We start from the raw sequence: 20782 nt of genomic DNA, 5'->3' as shown, positions 1-20782 counted from the left end.
AGGCCTCTAGCATCCTTTCAGTCTCTGAGCCCTAGTTTCATACATCTAACATGACAATTCCAGTATTCTTCAGCTTAGGTTTTTCCTCATAGCCAAATTTTTCAAGTTAGTGGCACGAGGTACTGCTAAGACGTCTTCCTGCTCATGGCTTTCCCCCTTGCCCTGACTCATCTCTGGTTAAGTGTGAATGATCCAAATGTTAGTTGAAATGCATCAAAACTTGTCTTAAGAATAGGATTTGTCTCATTGCATGCTCATGATGACTTGATCTCCTGCTAATGATACTGAATGACCAAATGGCCTTTTGTTTATAAATTAGGCAGGATTTGCAAAAGTAATTCAGGCATTCAAATGTTTTTTTTTTAAATTCTAGCTTCTAGTTTTCCATAACTATTGCCAGTTCCTTTAGAGGAGAAGTTACGGTGAGTCAGCTGGCATCCCTCTAGTCCAACATCACACCATTAGATAAGCAGGCATTTGCGTACCAATTCTGCCTTGGTCCTTCATGCAGCTACTAAGTAACTGGGGAGTTATCTGCTGACAGGATGTATCGTGCTACAGAGCACCGCTGCTCTGTCTCCAAAAGCATTTGGTTGGAAGCAGCAGGGAAGTAATGGAAAGAACTTTCTTTTGGCCTAAGCCTGAGGAAAGTGAAGGCAAACTCGCTGTTTAAACAGCTCAAGTCCACATTCTCAGGAGCAGGGTTACAAACCTGTGGGACTTGACAAAAGGTGCTGTGGATTCAGGAAACTTGTACAGGTCCAAATGGAGAGTGAGCAGGTATAGCAAATCCTTGACTGAAAATATATCAGAAGCTGGAAAAGTATCAGAGTAAGTATCTTGTAACCTTTGTCATCTCTTAATCCTTAAGCACCACCTGGCAAGGGCTCTGTGGCCACTAATTCCATAAGCTCAAACTTATTTGCAGTGGTTATTGGAATGGTCCTCACACTGCAGTGGAAAGGCTGCCAGGCTACAGCAGCTTCTTCCTCAGATCGTCCCTTCCATCTGAAAGCAGAGTGTAAAAATCTGGAGTTCTGAGGTCAGTTGTAGTCTGCTGCCATCTGCAAATCCCTTGCCTCTAGTCACAATGCTACATTATTCTTCACCTTGTAACCACGATCTTCTGGTTACCATGCTGTAATGTGTAACATATCTGTCTTGTGTATCTAATAATCTGTGAGACCTGACACTAAAAACTGACGTGAACCTGCATCACCTTATGGCAGGAAAAGGTAGTGTAGGTGTGAGCCCATGCTTGTCACTCTTTACTCACCACACAGAATTCTGTACGAAGAGTCTTCTTTTTCTAGTACGCTCCTGCCCCTGTTTTTGTCCTGAATCGGAGAATCTCCCCTTCTGATTCAGCAGGCTTCTCCAGATATTTAGACGGAAAAACGCCAAACACATTGTTGCTCTTGGGGCTGCTGTGGGAGCCTCATTGCTTCCAGCAGGCTGCAGAAGCTCGACTGGGACGCGTTCAGCTTTGCTTTCTGACTTGCCGTATAGTGAAAGCGGGCCAGCGACACCATCTCTTAATTGCAAGGACAGCGGCTTAGCCAGAGCCAACAGACACACTGCGGAGGTTGGATTGCGGGAGCGCTCCGCAGCTCCCATCACAACGGCGCCAGCCGGGCTGGGCTCCAAGAGGAACACGGAACGGGGCACGATCAGGCACTGCGGGACCTACGCGGAGCGCGGCGGACCCGCTGAAGGCTGTCGGGCCGGCGGCTCCAGCGGTAGGCTGTGGATCGGGAGCAGGGCAGTGCGAGCCTCGGCCCCGTGCGGCGGAGGGAGCGCCGGGCAGACGCGGCCCGGGCACCCCGGGGCCTCCGCAGGGACGGGGCGGGGCGGGGCGAGAGAGCAGAGCGCTGCGCCCATTGGACAGCCGCAAGGCGGGGCGGGGCCAGGCCCTCGGAGGTCTGGGGGCGGGGCTAACATTGTGGCCGTTTACGCAGGGAGCGGAGCGCTGATTGGCTGAGGAGGAACCTAGGGGCGGTGCCTAGCTGCCGCTCCTGTCGAGACAACTTTTGATTGGCTGCTTGCTCCGTGGGCGGGGCCCGCTTGTTATAAGTGCGGGTCCCGGGGCTTGGGGGGCTGTTGGTGCGAGGCTCGGTGCCGGTCGTATCGCGGTTCTCTCCGGCGCGGCCATGTGAGTGTTCCCCGACCGGCCGTGGGCGCGCTGCGGTGGGCGGGGCGCGGAGGTGGTGGCTAGAACGTGAGGGAGGGGGGTCAGTTCAGATCTCGCGTCCTGGCCGGCGGCGGTGGGGTCGGGTGGCGCATTGCAGCAGCCGCAGGCAGGGCTGCCCGCACCGCCCCCGGGCGGTCCTGCTCCCCCGCCGACTGCGTGGGTGACTGGGTGCGTGGGCCGTGCCCCGGTGACGGTGTGCAGTTCCCCAGCTGGAGACAGCCTGGCCGGCAGCCCCCACGGCGCCCAGCCCGGTGGCTGCCTGGTCCCCTCACGGTGCCCCCGCTCTGCTTCCCTGTCCCTCTTCCCCACCTTCCTTCCTCGTCTCCTGGTCACGTCCGTGTGGCCGGGTCGCTATTCCCCCCCACCCCGGGAGGCCGCAGTGCGTGGAGCGACCGCACCCGCCAGCTCCTTCGGTGAGGGTCTGGTTCCACTCCCGCTGCCCGCCTGGTTCCATTCCCGCTGCCCGCCTGGTTCCAGTCCCCTGGGCTTGCCCCTGCTTTAGGCTCTCCCACGAGCCCGCCTGTTCCCGGTCCGGCGGGATCCAGCGAGGCTGCAGGCTCCTGAGGCTGCTGCCAGCGCTGCTGCAGCCTGGGGACACTGGGGTTCGTGTGGATTTGGGAGCGGGGTTCTCTCCTCAGCGGCTGAGTTTTCTCTTCGCTCATGTGTGTGTTACACCCCTTAGGTCTGACCCAGCGCAGCAGCCTGCTCCCGGCGCTCCCGAAGGAGGGGCTCCCGAAGGAGGAGCTCCCGAAGGGGCAGCCCCCGGCGGGGGTCCCCCCGGGGCTCCCCCCAACCTGACCAGCAATCGCCGCCTGCAGCAGACGCAGGCCCAAGTGCAGGAGGTCGGTGGCGCTGCCAGCCCTGGGGGGTGCCTGACTCTGCTCCCGCCGCGCTGCAGCAGCGATGTTCTTCGCCGCTGTCTGTCGCTGAGGGGGCGGCTCCTTTTGTCATGCCAAAGCCACAGTTGGTTAATGCTCAATACTCAAAAATAGGGTGGCAAACCTATTAAAGAGGCTGGAGGAGAGATTGCTTTATGTTTAAAGGCCACTTAATTCCAGATATTACTTCCAAGGAACAGACTTGCTAGATTTTTTTGGCACCTCGTTCTCATGCATTTCTTATGAAAATAAAGCTGTACAGCATCCAGGACAGCTCGTAATCCCTGCGGGCTGCTTCACGGGAGCCCTGTGTGCAGTGATGTGGGGGAACCCTTGCGTGGCTTCCCGGGATCGATGTCAGCGGCTTGGCTGCTGACGCGCAGTAGCGCCTTTGTGCCTCGCCGGGGCAGCAACGTGAAGCTTGTAAAGTAGTGTTGCACCTCTCGGAGAGAGAGCTGAGCTCCACTCCTCTCGTAAGGAGTGTGGCTTTGGCTTGCTGCTGGAGCGGAGAGCTCTTAAAACAGATGAGGGTGTGAGGCTGAGGACCTGATTGAAGTGTACTTGAACGGATGTTTTAACAGTGAGTCTCTGTTTTTGTTTTTTTTTGTTATTTTTTTTTCTTAAATTTGATGTTTTTGTTTGTTTAATTTGGGGGTTTTTGTTTTGTTTTTTTCATTTCAAAGTAGGCACTGATTTGAAATTACTTCTTTCTTGCCCTGATCTTCCCCCTTCCATGTGATTTTTATTTGTTAGTATTACAACATCAGTTATTGGCTAAGCTACTCCTCTTAACTTTTTCAGCTGTCTTCGCCAATATAACTGTTCCTACTCTTCTTCCTTCTGCAGGTGGTTGATATAATGTGTGTGAATGTAGACAAGGTGCTGCAACGAGACGAGAAGCTGTCAGAGCTGGATGACCGTGCAGATGCACTTCAGGCTGGCGCCTCGGTGTTTGAAAGTAGTGCAGCAAAACTCAAAAGGAAGTACTGGTGGAAGAACTGCAAGGTGAGTTTCCTAGTGCCATGATCATCTTGGTCAGGAGGGAACTGGGCTATTCCTCTGCAGGGCTTTGCAAGTATAGCTGGGGTTTCCTAGCAATTTCAGATGCTTAAGATTCTTTCACTGTGGGAAGGCTTTGAGGCCTTGGCTGTCATGCCTTCAGGACCTGGCTTAGGTTCTCTGCCTGTCAGGAAGAATGGGAACTTGTCAATCTGTTCTGAATATTGCTCTTGGACAATCTTTTTCTTTAGATGATGATCATAATGGGAGTGATTGGTGCCCTTGTGGTGGTGGTGATTGCACGTGAGTATCAAAAACCTCAGGCTCAAAGGTGAGGAAGTGCCAGCTCTAGAGTACTTCAAGCTTTTCCTTTTTGTTTTGAGATCTTGAGGGTCTTAGTTGTGTAAGTGTCAACTCCAGTCTTTGGGAAAGGGAGATAGTAGTGCTGGAACTCCCTCGTTTAGTGTGGAAATGATATGCTTTATCTAGTAATATGAGTAATGGGGGATGCCATCATTCTAGAAATGGGAAACAGATCAGATAAACCTGTAAGTATGAGGGACATTTACCCTGGAATGGGTGGGTTGGCAGGTTCCTTCCCTGGTGGGTGATTTGGAGTTCTGAGGGACCTTTGGTGTAACTTGCCCTTTTGTTCTTTCCTTTTTTCTTTTTCCTATTGCTTTTTCTCCAGTCTACTTTTTTACTTAAATGTAGCTCCTTCAGTCTGCAGCCTCCTGTCCCCTGTTATCTTGCCTGTCTCTTCTTGCCTCTGAATTTTTCCTTTCCTTCCCTTTCACCTAGCTTCTTCATTGATTTCTTTATTGGTTTGAATTTATCTCCTGTATAGGACTCTGAGCCACTTACTAAACATAGGTAGACTTTTCAATAGCTGCTGCAGCTTTAGGGAGTATCCTCTAAGCTTAGAGGAAAGGGAAGCTGAGGAAAAGTGGGTAGCTATTTGCTCCTGCACCTATGCAGGGAATTTTTTGTGTTTATTTTTGGGTGTAAGCTTGTCAAATAGTGCCTGTGTGAACTCTAGCAAAATAAGAATGCCTTAACACAGTGCCTTTTGGGATGAAGGACTTCAGCACGTGAGAGTCTTTAGTGTTCTGCCTAAAAAGAGTGGCAGCATGACTTGAGCTTTTCATTGAGCTGCTGAAATAAAAGCTAGTTTTGTGTTGGCCAGTGGCTGAGCCATCTAAGCTGCACGTAGTGATGTAGATTTCTCTAGCCATGGAGAGGTGAGCACTTGAAGAACTGATTTATTCTGCCTGTCCTTATTTCCAGATGACTTGCTGCCTGAACATGGCCATTTCAGATTTTATAAAGCAGGGCCTACATGATTACCTCAGTCAAGTGCAACAGGCTAAACACAGTTAAGTGAAAGGAGCATTGCTACTATCTAAAAGGCATGTGTGGGAGTAAAGTCTCTCTCCACAAGGAACAAATGAACAACAGTTAGTCCAGTGGGGAGTGTCAAATCTGCTTTTCATCTATGCACACCCAAGCCAGGACCCTGTAGCTTCCTACTGTCTTGTACCTTTCCAGAAAGAAGACTTTGGAGTAGTGGCAGAATTGGTGTTTTGCTTTTGTGTGACTGGGTTGAATGTCAAGGAAACTCAGTACCATAGCATATAGAAGTGAAGGGGATTGGAGGTATTCCAGATGAGACTGAATGAGCTGCACAGCTTTCTGATTAAGACTATCTGCTCTGTTTCTGCTGCCACAAAGCCCTAACTTTCAGCAGCAGCTAGAAAACACTTGAAATGGTTAGCTGGGGATTCAAAGGGAAATGGTGCTCTGAGCGTGGATATTGCAAAGTGACATGAGATGTCCCAGTTTGGCAACTTACGTATGAGAGATCTTGCTGATCAAACTGAATCCTACTACTTGCTATGGGTTCTCTTGAATTTAGGTCCAGGGTGATTTCTGATGGAAGTAAACTTGTGGCTGTGGCTTTCTGTGAGCTATTCCTTGTTCTTGTCTATTGAAAGTAACGAGAGCTGTGAATTGTTTGAATGTGTTGTTAGACATGGGTTAAATGAGCTGCCCTGTTTCTGTAGTCTTCTGAGGAATGTGTATCTGACTTTTAACTTTTTTTTAACAAGCTGACCTGTAGCCTGTAATCGAGACTGGAAAGAGGGTACTCCTTTAATTTAGAAAGTTCTGCCTCTATTCTAGAATACACTGGGATCTCTTTAGGCTTAAGAGGAGGCAGGGAGGACATCACTGGAGTTCCCAGATAGGAGCGAATTACAAAAGATGGGAGGAGCAGATGCATTTTGTTTCTTTGGATGTGCTAGGGAAGTCCCTTCCTGCCTCCCAGGGCACCTGGCAAGGGGCTAAGTTTTGCATGCTCACTTCCATGCCCCAGCATTTCATTTGAGTTCATCTCCCTGCAATTCCATTCCTCTCCACCTCGGGGGAGGGCAGAGACGAAGATGTGGAGTGAAGCAGCCCTCGTCCCCTGAGCACTTCCCTAATTCCCTGTGGAACTGAGATGGGATGGACGGTCAGAAGTGCATCTACTGAAGAGGAGCCAGGGCCTGCTTGTGCTACTTACTGCTCTCATTTTAGGGGGTAGGCTTACAAGCTTGAGGCCCCCAGACCAGCAATTGTCTTGAACTCTTCTAAACAAGCCTTTGGTGACCCATTCCTCCTGTCTCTCTGGCAGCTGAGGTCCCCCTAGGCTGTCTCTTTAATTTCTTTCCCTTAGATGTGTGCTGCCTCCTCCTGTTCTCCCTTTCCCTTCATTTGTGTCTCTGTGCAAAACAAATCACCAAGGCCCTCTTAGTAAAAGCAAGGGATTATGCTGCCCATGGCACCACAGCCACCCATGCACGTGCAGTTTATTTACCTCCTCTATAAACACAACTGTAATCTCCTCTGGCATGTTCTGAAAATCAGCTCATGTACTTTTAATGGTCTCTAAGAAACACAGTTCACCACCTTACTGCGTCTGTCTGGTCTGTCAGTGAGTGGGAAGGGGTTGGGATGCCAAACTCCCAGATTTTTTTTTTTTGTGACTTCTGTAGTATACACACACCTGAAGTTCTGTCCCTCAAAGCAGTGGCTGGTTTTCCATTGTAAAATGATAGCAGTTCCAGTTATGCTAGACTGACTCTGGTAAGTCTGTAACAAGATGTGAGAACCAGCAGCTCTGGGATAAGAGACTGCCCAAGCCAAAGTCTACTTTCAGCCACCAATTCCAGCCACTATCCTGTTCAGGGGACTGCCTTCTGTGCATTAGATTTAGATTTCAATAACCTCAGATCCTTAAACTCAGAACAATTCTTCATTGGTGTTGGAATATAAGTTCAGGACCCAAATGAAGACCTCCAAGAGTAGGATGCTGATCACAACATATCTTGGAGCATGACTGGAATAAAGGTTGGTGCCCCTTTATTTACTTCACTGTACATTTGAAACTCATTAAAAGGAAATGACAGAGCTTTGTCCAGTGCAGACTTCTTTTAAAATTAGGTAATTTTGTCCTTATCTGCCCTTACTGCTACAAAAGCTGAGTTGTGAGTCTTCCCTGTGGCTTCTGGTTCCCTTATGATCAATCACTGTCTGGCCTTCAACATCACCAAAATCACACCAGAGCAGTGAACACACCAGAACAACTCTCAAGGGTGAATTTGGAGCAAGGTAGCTAGACTAATTCTTCAAAGATGGAAGCCTTCCTGGGAAAGGAGGGTGTCTGGACTGGCTGGTGGATTAAAGCAGCATGTACATTCTGAAATTCCACACAGTTCAGGCCTGCGCAACCTGAACGAACGAGTTGTGCTACAATTGCTGCCAAGTTTTGTGTTGCCTTCCTGTCAGTTCTCAGCCTCATTCATGTAGGGGGATAGGGAAGATGTTTTCTTAGGACAGATGACTCTTTAGACTGTTGATGATAGTGTCCAAGTCCCTAGCCAAAGCTGGGGATTCAATGCTCATTTTCCAAAGCTGACAGCTGCCCTGGAGCACAAAGCTGGGGGTGAACATACTGCTGAGAGTTGCCCCAGGGTTGAGCCCAGTTCATGAGTAATGTGCATGTTTGCAAAGACTTGCATGTCTAGCCATAAATCCTCTGGCAGGCATTGAAAATACCATGTTCTACTGGAAGCTCTTCCGAGGTGCCATCCTTTACTGCATCAGCATTACTGCTGCTCCTGCACTCTTTTATCCCACAGGGTTTAAAATGTGCTCCAAAAGCAAGGCCAAGGCTTTGGGAGAATAGTTCTCTATATGTCCAATTAAAAATTCAAGCTCTGCCTTCAAACACAGGACTTTGAACTGGAGCAGATTGCCCAGAGAAGCTGTGGGTGCCCCATCTCTGGAAGTGTTCCAAGCTGGATTGGATGGGGCTTTGAGCAGCCTGGCCTAGTGGTAGGTGTCCCTGTCTGTGGCAGGGAGTGGGAGCTAAGTCTTTAAGGTCACTTCCAACCCAAACCGGTCTGTGCAACATGCAGCTCCCATATCAACTGCTTCATCCTGATGTCTTCAGATGTGGTGGAAGAAAACCCTCAACTGTACTGCTCCTAAATGGGTATACCCTAAACCTTCGTGTTTCTAGATGCTTGAGGCATTGCTCTAGCCTTTCCTGAGGTGTCTCTGCTGGTCAAAGCCAGGTGCAGGTTCTCATCAGTGGTGTGGTTTGTTGTCTCAGCTGGAGAATAACCAAATGATGGGGGGAAGACAGACTTTTTTTTTTTTTTTTTTTTTTTTTTTTCCTTCAGAGCTGGAATGCAGCATCAACACTTTTTTTAATGAAGCTGGCTTCCTTAGGAAGTGACAGAGGTCCCTGCTCTGATGTATCCACAGGGACTGGAAGCCTTAACTTCGTGAAGAGAAGTAATAAAGGGGAGGTTTTATCTTTGTTCGGACCTCTAAACAAGTAATTGCTCTGAGAGACATAACAGATAAAGATACAGGTTTTACAAATAGGCAACTCAGCCATGTCTGTTGGATACCTGAGCCTCCATATTCCTGATAATCTTTCACTTATTTTTGGCCTCAGAGTGCAACACTTACTCAGAACACCCTTACTTGCTCCCCAGACTTCAGATATGAACAGCCTCATAACATCCTTCACATCAGTGTACAGATCCACTAAATGATTGCTGCAGAAGACAAAATGACATCTTTCCTCAGAGGCTTCTTTTCCAAAAGCTTTTGTACTATTTTTTTAAAACAAAATTTGCCATAAATTTATGAAAAAAAAAATAATAAAGATGATATGCTCTTAGTTCCTTGCTTTTAAGCATGCACTTGGAAATTGAAGGCACTTTCCCCTCTTGTGCTTACAAGCAGCCTTTAAATATTACATGTTTTTAAATACAAAGAACTGTGACTAAATGTGGCTGTGCCTCTGGTATGTTCCTGATCTCTGTGGTTCTCTGTGTCCTTTCACCAGCAGCAATACCGCCCTTTTCATTTCTTGATGTAGCCTGTAACCTCTTAGGTTTTATTCAACCTTCCCCAAGAGCTTGGAAAAACTATTGTTTTGGCATCTGTTCCTAGTCCAAAAAGACACAACCTTCAGCTGTTCCCTGCATGTTTTACATGTCCTCAAACTAACTCAGCTATGCCTCTAATACACCTATGACTACTGAACATTTACATCCCCTCAGCTTCCCCCTCTTGTACAAATTCACCCCAGCTCAGACCTTTAATTTGCCTTTTGCTGACCTGCAGATCCCCATATATGCACACTTTATCCTTTCTACAATTTTTCACATTCTCAGTGAAACACTCCCATTTTTGTGCTCTTACTCCAGCACTGCTGGCCATGCCTTTTGTTTTCAGCCAGACCAAGCTCACTGTACATCTGCTAAGCTTACTCATTTGTGGTCTTGCCATCCTACAAGAAATGTAGGGATTATTTCTGGAGCAAGCACCTGATTTCTCCCACAATGGCAGTTTTTGCACTGATTCACAGGACAGGGAGTGCTAACCTATTTACCAACCTGTCAACTACTGCTTCATGTTTGTACAGGCTTTTAACTGTGGATTTACAGCTATCCTGAATGGTGCCATTACTTGGAGTTCATCAGTCAAAACCCTTTTTTTTTTTTTTTTTTTTTTTTTTTTCTGGCATTTTATCACTTCTATGGAACAGATAGAATATGGTTCAAGCTTCCCCCAGGGAATACATCACCACCTTCTGCAGCTGTATTTCTTTATGATGAAGAGAACTTACTGTTTCAAGTAGTTATGCCTCTGATTAATCTTGCCTTAATCACCCACTTAACTATGTGTGATGCAGCAGGTCTCATCAATTTTATGGTTATTACAAGGTTATTTATGGTTCTGTGATGTGAAGAATCGTGTCTTACTCTCTGGATATTGAGGAAAGATCATGCTTACTGTATGAATCACTGTATGTTTATGGTATACAAAGACTGTTTTAGGTGTTGCACCTGCTCTTTCTCCTTTCTTGATTTGAAGGTGGCTTTGTGAAGCAAACAGCTTTGTGTCCAGTGTCAGGTTTTTACTCATTCATGTGCTGGAAAACACCCAAGGCATCAGTCTGCAGTACTGAATTTGTGACCAAGAACTTGGTGCAACATCCTAGCTCCTCTGCCTGTCCTTTGTATTTTGATTGTGGCAAAAGTTACTTTCAGCAACTAAACCTAGCTTTTAGCTCTGCCTCTTGGGCAGTGTTTTTACAGAACATGAAAGTACCTTCACAGAAGCAATTTTGAGATTTCATTCATTGCTCGCTCTTTTTTACTTCATTTAAAATCACACAGAAAATGGATTTTTTCATGTTTGCAGAAGCTCTGATTTTTTTCTAATGGGGGCCCCCAAGGAGGAATACAAGTTCCCACACCCCTAAGTGCTTGTTGCAGGCTTCTCCCTCCTGCTGGTCTGCACCCTTGCTGAAGGACACCCTCTGAGTTACTCACTTCTATTCCTAGCAGAGAGACATTACCTTCACTTTCAAACAAGTGTTATCAGCTGAGCACTGGGATCAATTTGGTAAAACCAGGAATATTTGTGCAATAGAGAACGTAGCATTTATAAGTGTATTTGAAGAAGAATAAAATTACTCTCTGCTGGGAATTGAAAAGTGCATTTAGGTAATCGAGGCAAGAGAAGTACAACCAGTATGTGTTTAGCATCTCAAAAGGAAAAATCAGGCAACGGTTTAGGTGCTGCAGTAAACTCCTCTGACTTCCCAAGGATAGTGCATCTACCTTAATTTTTAAAACAGCTTCAGTTTTTGTTATGATTAACTAGTTTTTAAATTCAAAAGTGGTTGTTTGCAGTGATTGGTTACAGGCTTCCACAGGTCTTTGCCTAAACTGCTTAAATTTGGTATCTCTGTTTGTTCTGTGAAGTGGATAATCCTGTTTTCTAAGGACATCACCCTTGCTCTCTTGATACCTCATAAAGTGCAGAGCAAACACCATTGCAGCAGAAGTCTGAGTATTTGTAAGAAAAGAGTATGGCAAGCTCACTGCAAGAAACATATTCTCTTATGCAAAGGTCCCCAAGTTAGTTCCTGAGAAGAGGACCATTTTTGCCCATGTCATCCAATCAAATAGGCTAAGGCTTTCCTTGGAAGCACTTCTGATTAAAGCCTGCAGTATTTCCTGTGCTTCCCTGAGGAAAAAGAGGCTCAGCAGAGTTTTTGTGGGTGGACCAGATGAGGGCTGGGAGGAGCAAAACAGGCACTGCATGACCTGTGCTGCTTCAATCCTCTTGCAGGATCCCATGGAAGCAGAAGTTTGGGATTTTTGGAGGGTGTGCATAATCCTGCCAAACTCTCTTTGTTTCCTTCAGGAAGAAAGCAGGGAGGGTCAAGCAAATGTAGAGATCGATTTGTCCCAGAGCTGCTGGCAAACAATCAAATAGCTGGATGTACACATGTATGGTGTATCCCAAGGAAGAGGGGACACCAAAGATCTACCAATGCCACAAAGGGAGCTTGAAAAGGGAGCCTTTACTTTGCCAGGGGTGTTTTGTCCCAGACCTGGGAGTGGCAGCAATCTTTGAGCACCTCTCCAGAGCATTGTGCGTAATACAGATTGAGATCATGCCAGTGGCTCTTGTGTCAAGTAGCCTCTCCTTGGGGGGAGGAGAGGGTACGTGACACACTCTTGGGATCAGAGCTAGACATGAAGAATGAGGAAAGAGCAAATAGTTTAGGGAAAGCTTAACAAAGCACAGTCTATATGTGAGACTCCATTCGCCTTCCTTGTCATACCACAGAGGAGGCCAGTCACACCTGCCAAACCTCTTTAATTAATGACAGACCAGAACTGTGGCAGCATCCTTGTTGGAGGGAAAAGAAAGCATGCATGCACGTGTAGGTGTGCACATGCACAGAGCATAAGGAAATAGAGAGCACATCTCCCCCATACATACACAGATCAACTCTCATCCCTGGTGATCCCACAGCAATAGTATTTTATAAGACTGAAGAATTTGTCTATGGAAGTGAAAGCAATGAGCCCAGGCCAACCACGGAGCAGTCTTTTGCTATGGTCCATGTGCAGCACCCCAGAAAGAAGGAAATGCAGGCCCTGCAGACAAAGTGTGCAGCCTTTGCTCCAGCTGCCACCCATCTGAAGAGTGGAAGAAGTTGCTGCCTCACTCGTGTCCCACCTCACCATCCCTGCTCGGCCCACGTGGTTCCAGGCTGTTGTAGGACGGCAGCGTGGTCACTACAGCCTCAACAGTGAAGCGATGTGGAGCACTGAGAGCTGGTGCCTCATCTTGGAAGGCAGCGTTATCCTGGCTGTTCAGAGAGGGTCCCGGTGCAGACTCCTTCTGCCGAGTGCGGAACCAGCGGAATGCCAGAATAACGGTGATGGCAATGAAATCCAGAACCAGCTCTGCAAGCTCCATCACAGACAGGACAGAGGATCCAAACCAGAGACTCCACTGGTTCCCAAGCTGGGACAGCAGAGTCACTACCTGCAGGAGATGGAGAAAGACCAGTGATGACAGCCCTCATCTGCGACTTTGCCTCCCTGCCTGTTCCCTCTTCCCGGTGGTGCTGGAGGGGATTCCCCTCACCCTGCCCAAGGAAAAGAGACTCAGTATCCAGCAGTGCTGCTGGAACAAAACCTTGCCACAGTGGAGGGACATTGTGGGGGAATGGGTGGCCAGAGAAGACAGAGTAGGAGAATGTGTACCGGGAAGGCTGGAGTCTCCCCATTGGTCTTGTAGTTCCACTCCTCAAAAAAGATATTCACTTTGGCAACTCCATTCCTGTGAAGGAAAGATGACCCTCAGTAACCCCAACTTCTCAATCTCTGCATTTCTTCACCAAGCCTTATTGTCTCTGTCCCCTTCTGTCCCCTGTCCTTCTCCCACACATACCACCCAGAGATTTCCTCCCATCCCTGCAGATCTCTCATTCTGTACTAAATACAGTCTTAGGTACTTAGAGTGCACTTCTGACACTGTACTGTAAAACCCAATGTTTTTGGCAAAAGCTCCTGCACAGCTCTCCTTCCCACTCTTCCATGAGCACTTACTGTGACTCCAGAACACCTAGCAAGTGTTGGGGTTTACTATTTTCATATCAGCATCTGACCCCTTTCAAAATTATTCACTTGGGTCCCCAGCTTTGCTGAAATCCCAGTATATATCTACTCTGACTCAAATCCACTGCCCTTTTCCACAGGTCCCATGCCTGATCCCTTCCCATCAGTGATTTCATCTTAACTCTAACATTTCCAACACAGACATTCCACTGGGATGGTTTCTGGTTTGGACACAGTCTCTGTTTAGGGGCACTCACCTCTTGGATGTGATATTGTATTTGTTCTGTTGTGAAAGCATGTAGAAAACCCAGTCCTGAAATGAAAGCGCAGTAAACTGTGTTACATAATCACAGTCACTTCCTGTAGGTTTAGTGCCAGTTCAGGAAGGACTAAGTGGGAGGTGAGAGCAGTGCTGGGAAGCCAGGACACCCTCTCCTTACCTCTGAGACAGCAGAAGGCCAGCGGGAGTATCCAGCTGACAGCTGGTATTCTGTCATTCTGCAAGGCAAGAGGAGGCTGTGTGAGCTGTTGGAGCTGTTGGAGCTGTTGGAGCTGTTGGAGCCACAGGGCCAGGTCTCCCCATCCCCAGGCACACCTGGAGATTCCCTCCCGTGCTGAAGTTCTACCCACTTCCCACCATGTGGAATGCACAGTCCTTGGGAGCTCACCCGTAAGCCAACCCTGATGCTCCTCTGCCATTTCGGCTTCCTGATGGGATAAATGCCTTTTTAGGTTGGGGCTCAGCTTTTGCCCGGTCAGTGAATGCTTCCCAACACTTCTAGGAATACTTTCCAATCTTCCTGCCTGACTGATGGTCAACTTACTTGCAAGGTTTTCGACACTTGTGGAAACAGCCCAGCACGTCAGCTTTGAATTCAGCCAGGAGTTTGTAATAGCAGTAGCCTGGGCAGCAAAGAAAGTAAATCCAGGTAAGCTCACAGTACCTTCAGACAAAAGGTGGTGTGTGACAGTGAGCGGAACTCAGAAGAGGTTTCCTACCACAAGAGGCTAATCATCCAAGGCAAGACTGTCTTTTGGATGTCTCACACCAGGAAGCTCATTGAAGACAATGAGACATGCTGGGATGTGGGCTGGACCAAACAGGTTCAGGTGGGCATGAGCTTTTCTGTCCCTGTTGTCCACTTACCCCAGGCTTTGTGCTTTGTGTAGTCACAGTACTCTGCTCCATCAGGCAAGGGATAGAAGTAATATGCACAGCCACAGCGTTCTACCATGTTGAGCTGAAAGCAGGAGCGTATGCAGACCTGGAAGGCACATAAGGTGGGAAAGGCTGATCAAGAGAACATACCCACTGCTCCCTGTATTGCATCACACTATTAACAGAGCCAAAGGAAAGGCACGGCCATTAGGGGGCTGAAGCATGTCAGGAAAGTGGAGGAACAAGGTGGCCCAGGAGGGGTGAGGGTGAGATACCTGCTCGGTGTAGCGGGATGAGTACAGGTTTTGCACTGGCACATCACTGCCATCCTCTGTGCAATCGCTGTAACTGCCCCCAAGGCGCATGGTCATCTCCTGCAACAGCAAACTCACTGCACACAACAACTTCACTTTGCTGTCCTCTCCCCACTCTCCCATGCCACACACTGCTCAGCCATCAGTATCTGCTCTTTATCTTTCCCTGGGATGCCAGCTCCCCCTGCTTGCCTCCATTTCATTGTTCACGGATAAACTGTAGCCAAATGCCTCTCATCTAGTCCAGCAAGCTGTTCCTCCTCTCCCTTCACTCCATGTGATTAGTCCCTCCCTTAAACACACACTGTAGGTCCAACCAAGTTAAACCTCCCATCCACAGCTCTCACCCCTTCTGCTTGCTCACCTTTCTCATGCTGATGGAGGTCTCTATGCCAGGACGAACATTGAAACCCCCATCATCCATGAAGGCTGGCTCATTCTGATCATGGACCATGACCCTGGCTCCTGTCACCGTGGACAGCAGAGGGATGAAATCATTCTGCTCAGTGCGCACCACCAGAGAGAGACCTGAGGGAATATCAGAGAGTGAGGGAGGTCATGGCCAGCTGTGGTGCAGCAGAGAAGTGAGAGCAGGATGGTTAGAAGGGAATCTGAAAGAGATAAAGGAAAAGACAGACATCAAACAGAGCTGCATCAAACTTTGGCAGCAATAGGGGGTGGCTGGAAGGAGGCCAGAGGAAAAGCTGGAGGCTCCAGAAGAGGCCAGAGAAAACTGGATTTTATCACTGTAGCTTAGAAAAAACAGAACTGGGAATTGAGGGAGATTCCATAGAGAAACTTGGAGCTAGATGGAGGAAAAGCCTGAAGATTTGGTCTGGAGAAGTTTCAGGGGGTTTAGGAACACAAACAGGTCAGTTTCTTGAAAGAGGAGAATGGGAAAGGAGAAGGTGAAGACCAGGAGCACAAGCACTATGACTCAGCAGAGGACCTCAGGAAGGGCCAGCCCAAGTCCAGAGGATGGAAAGAGCATAAGGATCAGGCACTGATGAGGGAGAGAGAGTTCAGTGGGCATTGGTGAGGAGCAGTCATGCCCATGAGACAGCTGTCTCCAGATAGGTGAAAACAGCTTGGGCAAGATAGAGCAGGGCTGCAATCTACCACCACCAGTACTAAGCACAGCAGGATGCCCATAGCTCCTAGGAAAAGCAGAGCTAAGCTCTTCTCCTTACTCACCAAAGAGTGCCTCTCACCCACCATTATTGATCCCAGGCAGCGAGGATGTCCACACACTGCTGCTGTTGTCATTAAAGGTATAGCAGTTCCCATACAAGGGATGGTGGAAGTGGGTATAGTTCCTGAGAGGGGAAGAGAAACGTTCTGACAGTGAGAAGGGCTGTGAAACCAAGGGGAAAGCTTTCTGAAAGCAGTAACTGTTTTCCATCAGCATGGAGAGGGGCTTGCAGCAGATGGGCAGTATTTGTTATGTAAACTCGCACAAACAGGGAAAAGCAATTAAAACGTGCTGTAAAAAATGTCCTGGAGCTGAACAGGATTCTACACAAGGCTTTTCATGCTGCTTTTCAGAGCCCAAATGGGTTTTAGCAGTGCTAACAATTACTGTATTATCTTCCTAATACTGGTGAAACTCTTAGCTTTTCCTACCATTTTTCCTCCCTTGCAGATCGTTTTCATTCCACTACCTTCTTGGGCTTTTTGACCATTAATGGCACGAGAAAAGTGGGATATGTTTTTACTGTCTTTTTGTATCAACTTTCTCTTCTTCCTTTATGTGGACTGATATGTACCACTTTGCCACTGTGGAGGGTAGAATAAAAATACTTCTATGCTGTACATCTGTGCCCACTCTGGTGTTTGTATCATGTAATTATTTCATTTGCGTGAAACCCAGAAAAAGGCAAAATCATCCTTCGAGGTTCATGGTTCCAGGCCACAGGACCTGGAACCCACAGGAAAGAATCAAGAAAGATCATTTAATCTTTCAAATGGGAGCTGAACAAGGAATGATCCCACCTTGGAAAAGCAGTTCTCTAATATGGGTTCCTTGATTCCCTCGAACCCAGGCACAAAAATGTGTTTTCAGGGGTACTTCCACTACTTACGCCTTGTCACACGTTGCCTCGTTGAAGCGGCAAGCGTAGATGAAGTTCTCAAAGTCAGACTCGTCCAGGTCTTTTGCATCAGGCACCTGTGCCAGGATATTGATGTAGTGAAAGCTGTACCATTCCCGCACCGCATCCACCCCCGAGGAGTACGCCTGGTGGAAACAGTCGTTGTTTTCACTGCACTGTTAAGAAGGAGAAAAGCCGTGTCAGAAAAGTCTTCTTGTCCGGGAAACAAGGCTCTGCCCGTGGATAAACTGTGCTCCCTCAGCACAGGAAGATGACCAAGGAAATGAAGGACTCCTGTGTGTGACCAACAGGTGATCAGCAGGATATGGAAAGAACCCAGTGCAGCTCCTAGGTGGAAGGGCAATGCCAGGTGAATAAGCAAGGCTGAGTAAAACCTAGGAGGCAGCAAGGTGTCTGCACATAAATTCTACCTGGTATAAAACCAGGACCTTTAAATTCTTGCGTGGGGAGCCCTTCCTTAAGGGTGTGTCCGCAACGTTCGAGATTCCGTGGAAACTCCAGTTAACTGCTGAGCCATTAGCTTCAGTCCTTCAGTGCCTTTTTAAATGCAAACGCAGATACCCTAGGGCGAGGATGCTGCTACCTAGGAGCAATTGCGACCATTATCACATTTCAGGTGGCCCAGGATCATCAAATACTTTCTCCTTTACTGTCATTGAGCAATGCAGCAGCTGATGCTGATAAACTGATCGCAAAAGCAACTGCAAGGCTGATGTACCCTCAGGAAGGGCAAGGTTTTCCTGCTCTTGGGAAGAGATGTACACTGACATGGACATGTCCCCTAAGGCCTGCATGAACATGACCAGAATTTGGGGACCAGGACTGTATGGAGAAAAGGATTCAACTCTACCTTTATCTGTCATTAGCAAAAGCCAGTGGAGATTAATCAGACTTATACGTAAGGAAAGGCATGGCCAAAGGTCTAACAAGACAAAAGTAGCCAGGCAGAGACTGGAGTGGGTAGGGCACGGGGTATCTAGGGATCTCACCAGAACAAAGCCAATTTTCCAGTCATTCTTGTCCACTGAGGGACTGTTCTCTGGCAAGTTGACCAAGTTATCCCGCTTCTGTCTCTGCAAAGGATGGCGCTGGACATGATGGAGCAGGCTCCTTGTGCTACGCCTTTGCGTGGACGATGTGGACCAATCTCTTTGTGGCAGAGACATGTTGTAGTCATAGAGGTCTAGCAGTGTCTGGTGAGTGATTTGGTCCAGCTTATCCAGCTGCTTCCGGATGGCACTGTATCTGTATAGGGGGGAGAGAAGACCAGCAGGCTTGGGCTGGATGCATACAAACAGCCCTGAATAAGTCATGCAGCAAAGTTTGCTGGGGTGATTCCGGGCATTCCTGCCACCAGCTGTAAATCTAACCCCTTGCTGGAGGCTGTCTTGCAGGAGAGAAGTAAATCTGCTCTAGCCCTGTGGCAGTTTACATCGCAGGCTGCTAAATAACGCCACCAAGACGAGCTGCCTAAGCTCACACGCCTCACTGTGAGTGCCCTGCAGCAGCAAAGGCCTCTGAAAAGTGTTCTTTCCGCCGGCACCGCTACAACAGCGGGCAGTCCAGGATCAGGAGGAGAACCAGAGTATGTGCCTTCACCCTGCACCCATCAAAGTCAAGGCAGTCAACATCTGTGCAAGTCTGTCTCTTACCTGTACGGATTGAGGGTGCACAGCGTCACGGCCGGGAAAGTCAGCCTGTCAGAGTTCAGGTTGAGGTTGAGGTTGACAGGGTAGCTGAAGTATTCCCTGTAGAGGATCCCGAACTGCCAGTACATTAAGCCAAAGGTGAGAAAGAAGAGAACGGACCAGAAGGCTGTTTTCATCTTATTCTTTTTGGAGCACACCAGGCGGATAGCCCCGTGGATGGTTGTGTTGCTGCAGAAGAACTGGAATAGCTCCTGGTAGGAACTGTAGAATTCGATGAGACCTTCCCGCTCCTCTTCTTTCTGCTGCTGCTGCTCCTCTTCTTGTTTACATTGTCTCATTTTCTCTCCTTCTGGCATCTTCCCTGCCTTCACAGACCCACTCTACAGCACAAACTCAGAATTAGTCGCCCAGCAATTGTGGCTCCGGGAAGCCATGCCCGCTGCACAAACTGGTTGTGCATCACCCTCTTCCCCAAGCCCCGCTGCTTTCCCCCTCTCCTCCCTGACCCCACCCAGGCTGCAGGTCGCCCTGCGAGCCCTCCCGTCCCGCATGGTGACACGGGTCCGTCCTCCCCGCAGAGCCCCCGTCCCTCCCGCCGGGGCCGCGGCACTGACGGGGGGCGCGGTGCCCATGGCGGGCGCGGTGCTCGGGCCGGCACCGGGGCCGGGGCCGGTGTGCTCTGCCCAGCGCCGCCGGCTCTCCAGCAGCCTCTCCGGCTGGGCTGGGACCGGTTCCTTTCCAGTTGGAGCCAGCACCCCGCCCGGCTCCTGCCCTGCCAGCCTCTCCCCGCCCCTCCCGCCTGTCCCTCCTGCCTGCCCCCTCCTGCCCCTGCCCCTTCCCCTTCCCGCAGGCGCCGCTCCCGGGGAAGAAAAGCCTCTTTAGACGCTCGAGTGTCGGCGGCGGGACGGCGGCGGGAGGGCGGCGGGGGCGGGGGTGCGGGGACCCGTCGGGGCGGTGACCTTGGCGGGGTCAAGGCGCTCCCGGGGCCCCCCGAGGGGAGCCCGGCCCCGGCCAGGTACAGCCGCCGAGCAGCTGAGCCTCCTCCTCCTGCCAGCCCCTCCGGCGGGACGCGGCGTGCCGGCGAGCCCAGGCGATGCAGACGCAGCTGGCAGCGCTGGTTTCCGAGCAGCGCCGGCCGGGAACCCCCCGGACCTTGCCCTGCCACCGGCGGCGGTGAGCGCCTGGCTTTGTCGCCAAACTCTGCTTTCCACGGGCGAAGCCGCGAGTTTCGGGTGCGACCTGCCAGAGCGATGGAGCTGGGACAGAGAAGGCTGGGGGCGAGTCGCTGATACACACCTCAGTTACCGCATCGCCTTTGCTGGTGCCTTAACTAAAGAAATCTTTTGTGTCCACAACTGCCTGGCCCAACCATGAGTGGGAACTTGTTTTGCTGAGCTGTGCCTGGGGAATCAAGGCCTCCCGGCATTACCCAAAGCCTTCCAGTGTTTCCTTGGACCACGTAAATGAACACCCTTAGCAAAATGTGACTGAAACTCCCAAGCACTCTCCTGTCATTATAACCGTGAAAATCCTTTACCAATCTTTTCTCCCAATGATTTTCTTTCAAACTAGGTCTTACTGAAGTTTTCACTTATTTCTTCCCTTTCTGGTTACCTCCTTCAGATAAGTCCTTGTTCAGAGTCTTTGGTTACTGAATTTTGATCCTTGTTGAGTTAACTGTGGTTTGGTTAGTGACTCAAAATGCTCAGCCACTTTCACCGCTTCACATTGCAAAATCCCATGCTTGAAAATGGCAAGCAGTACACTTTTGAGGCCAGCAGTTAAGTGTCAGCATGCCAGGAACAGCCTTGTGACAGGTGCTTGTTACAAACCTACAGCCACAACTTAGAGTGTTCTGCTAGCTCCATCCCCTGACAAAAAGCAGTGCAAAGCAAAAGCACCGCTTCCCCTGCAGTTCTAAACTTAATTTATCTCCAGTAAATTATTTTTGAACTTGCATCAGGGATAAAAGTTGCAAAAAGTGGGTGAC

At 49.1% G+C, this 20782-nt stretch overlaps 2 protein-coding genes across 4 annotated transcripts; one reads left to right on the top strand and one right to left on the bottom strand.

The window, feature by feature from the left end:
- Nucleotides 1–2081: 2081 nt before the first annotated feature.
- On the top strand, nt 2082–12205 carry VAMP1 (vesicle associated membrane protein 1). 2 transcript variants are annotated; one of them, XM_056482522.1, is made up of 5 exons: nt 2082–2152; nt 2874–3033; nt 3916–4074; nt 4320–4371; nt 4760–12205. In XM_056482522.1, coding segments are annotated over exons 1-5 (390 nt in total). In that variant the 5' UTR covers nt 2082–2150; the 3' UTR covers nt 4777–12205. The 2 variants fall into 2 exon arrangements, with proteins under 2 accessions (XP_056338497.1, XP_056338489.1); XM_056482514.1 differs by having other exon boundaries at nt 4320–12205.
- On the bottom strand, nt 8717–19926 carry SCNN1A (sodium channel epithelial 1 subunit alpha). 2 transcript variants are annotated; one of them, XM_056482500.1, is made up of 13 exons: nt 19752–19926; nt 18796–19172; nt 18133–18388; nt 17114–17298; nt 16248–16348; nt 15397–15560; nt 14994–15092; nt 14707–14824; nt 14384–14462; nt 14000–14057; nt 13817–13872; nt 13206–13281; nt 8717–12984 (listed from the first exon to the last, which is right to left on the bottom strand). In XM_056482500.1, the coding sequence occupies exons 2-13, from the start codon at nt 19146–19148 to the stop codon at nt 12658–12660; spliced, it is 1872 nt and encodes a 623-aa protein (XP_056338475.1). In that variant the 5' UTR covers nt 19149–19172; nt 19752–19926; the 3' UTR covers nt 8717–12657. The 2 variants fall into 2 exon arrangements, with proteins under 2 accessions (XP_056338475.1, XP_056338467.1); XM_056482492.1 differs by lacking the exon at nt 19752–19926 and adding an exon at nt 19407–19587.
- Nucleotides 19927–20782: the final 856 nt, after the last annotated feature.

The sequence above is a fragment of the Oenanthe melanoleuca genome, chromosome 1 (assembly GCF_029582105.1).
Source record: "Oenanthe melanoleuca isolate GR-GAL-2019-014 chromosome 1, OMel1.0, whole genome shotgun sequence".
NCBI lineage: Eukaryota > Metazoa > Chordata > Aves > Passeriformes > Muscicapidae > Oenanthe > Oenanthe melanoleuca.
The sequence above is the reverse complement of the archived record's forward strand: the minus strand, read 5'-3'. Positions and strand labels throughout refer to the sequence as shown.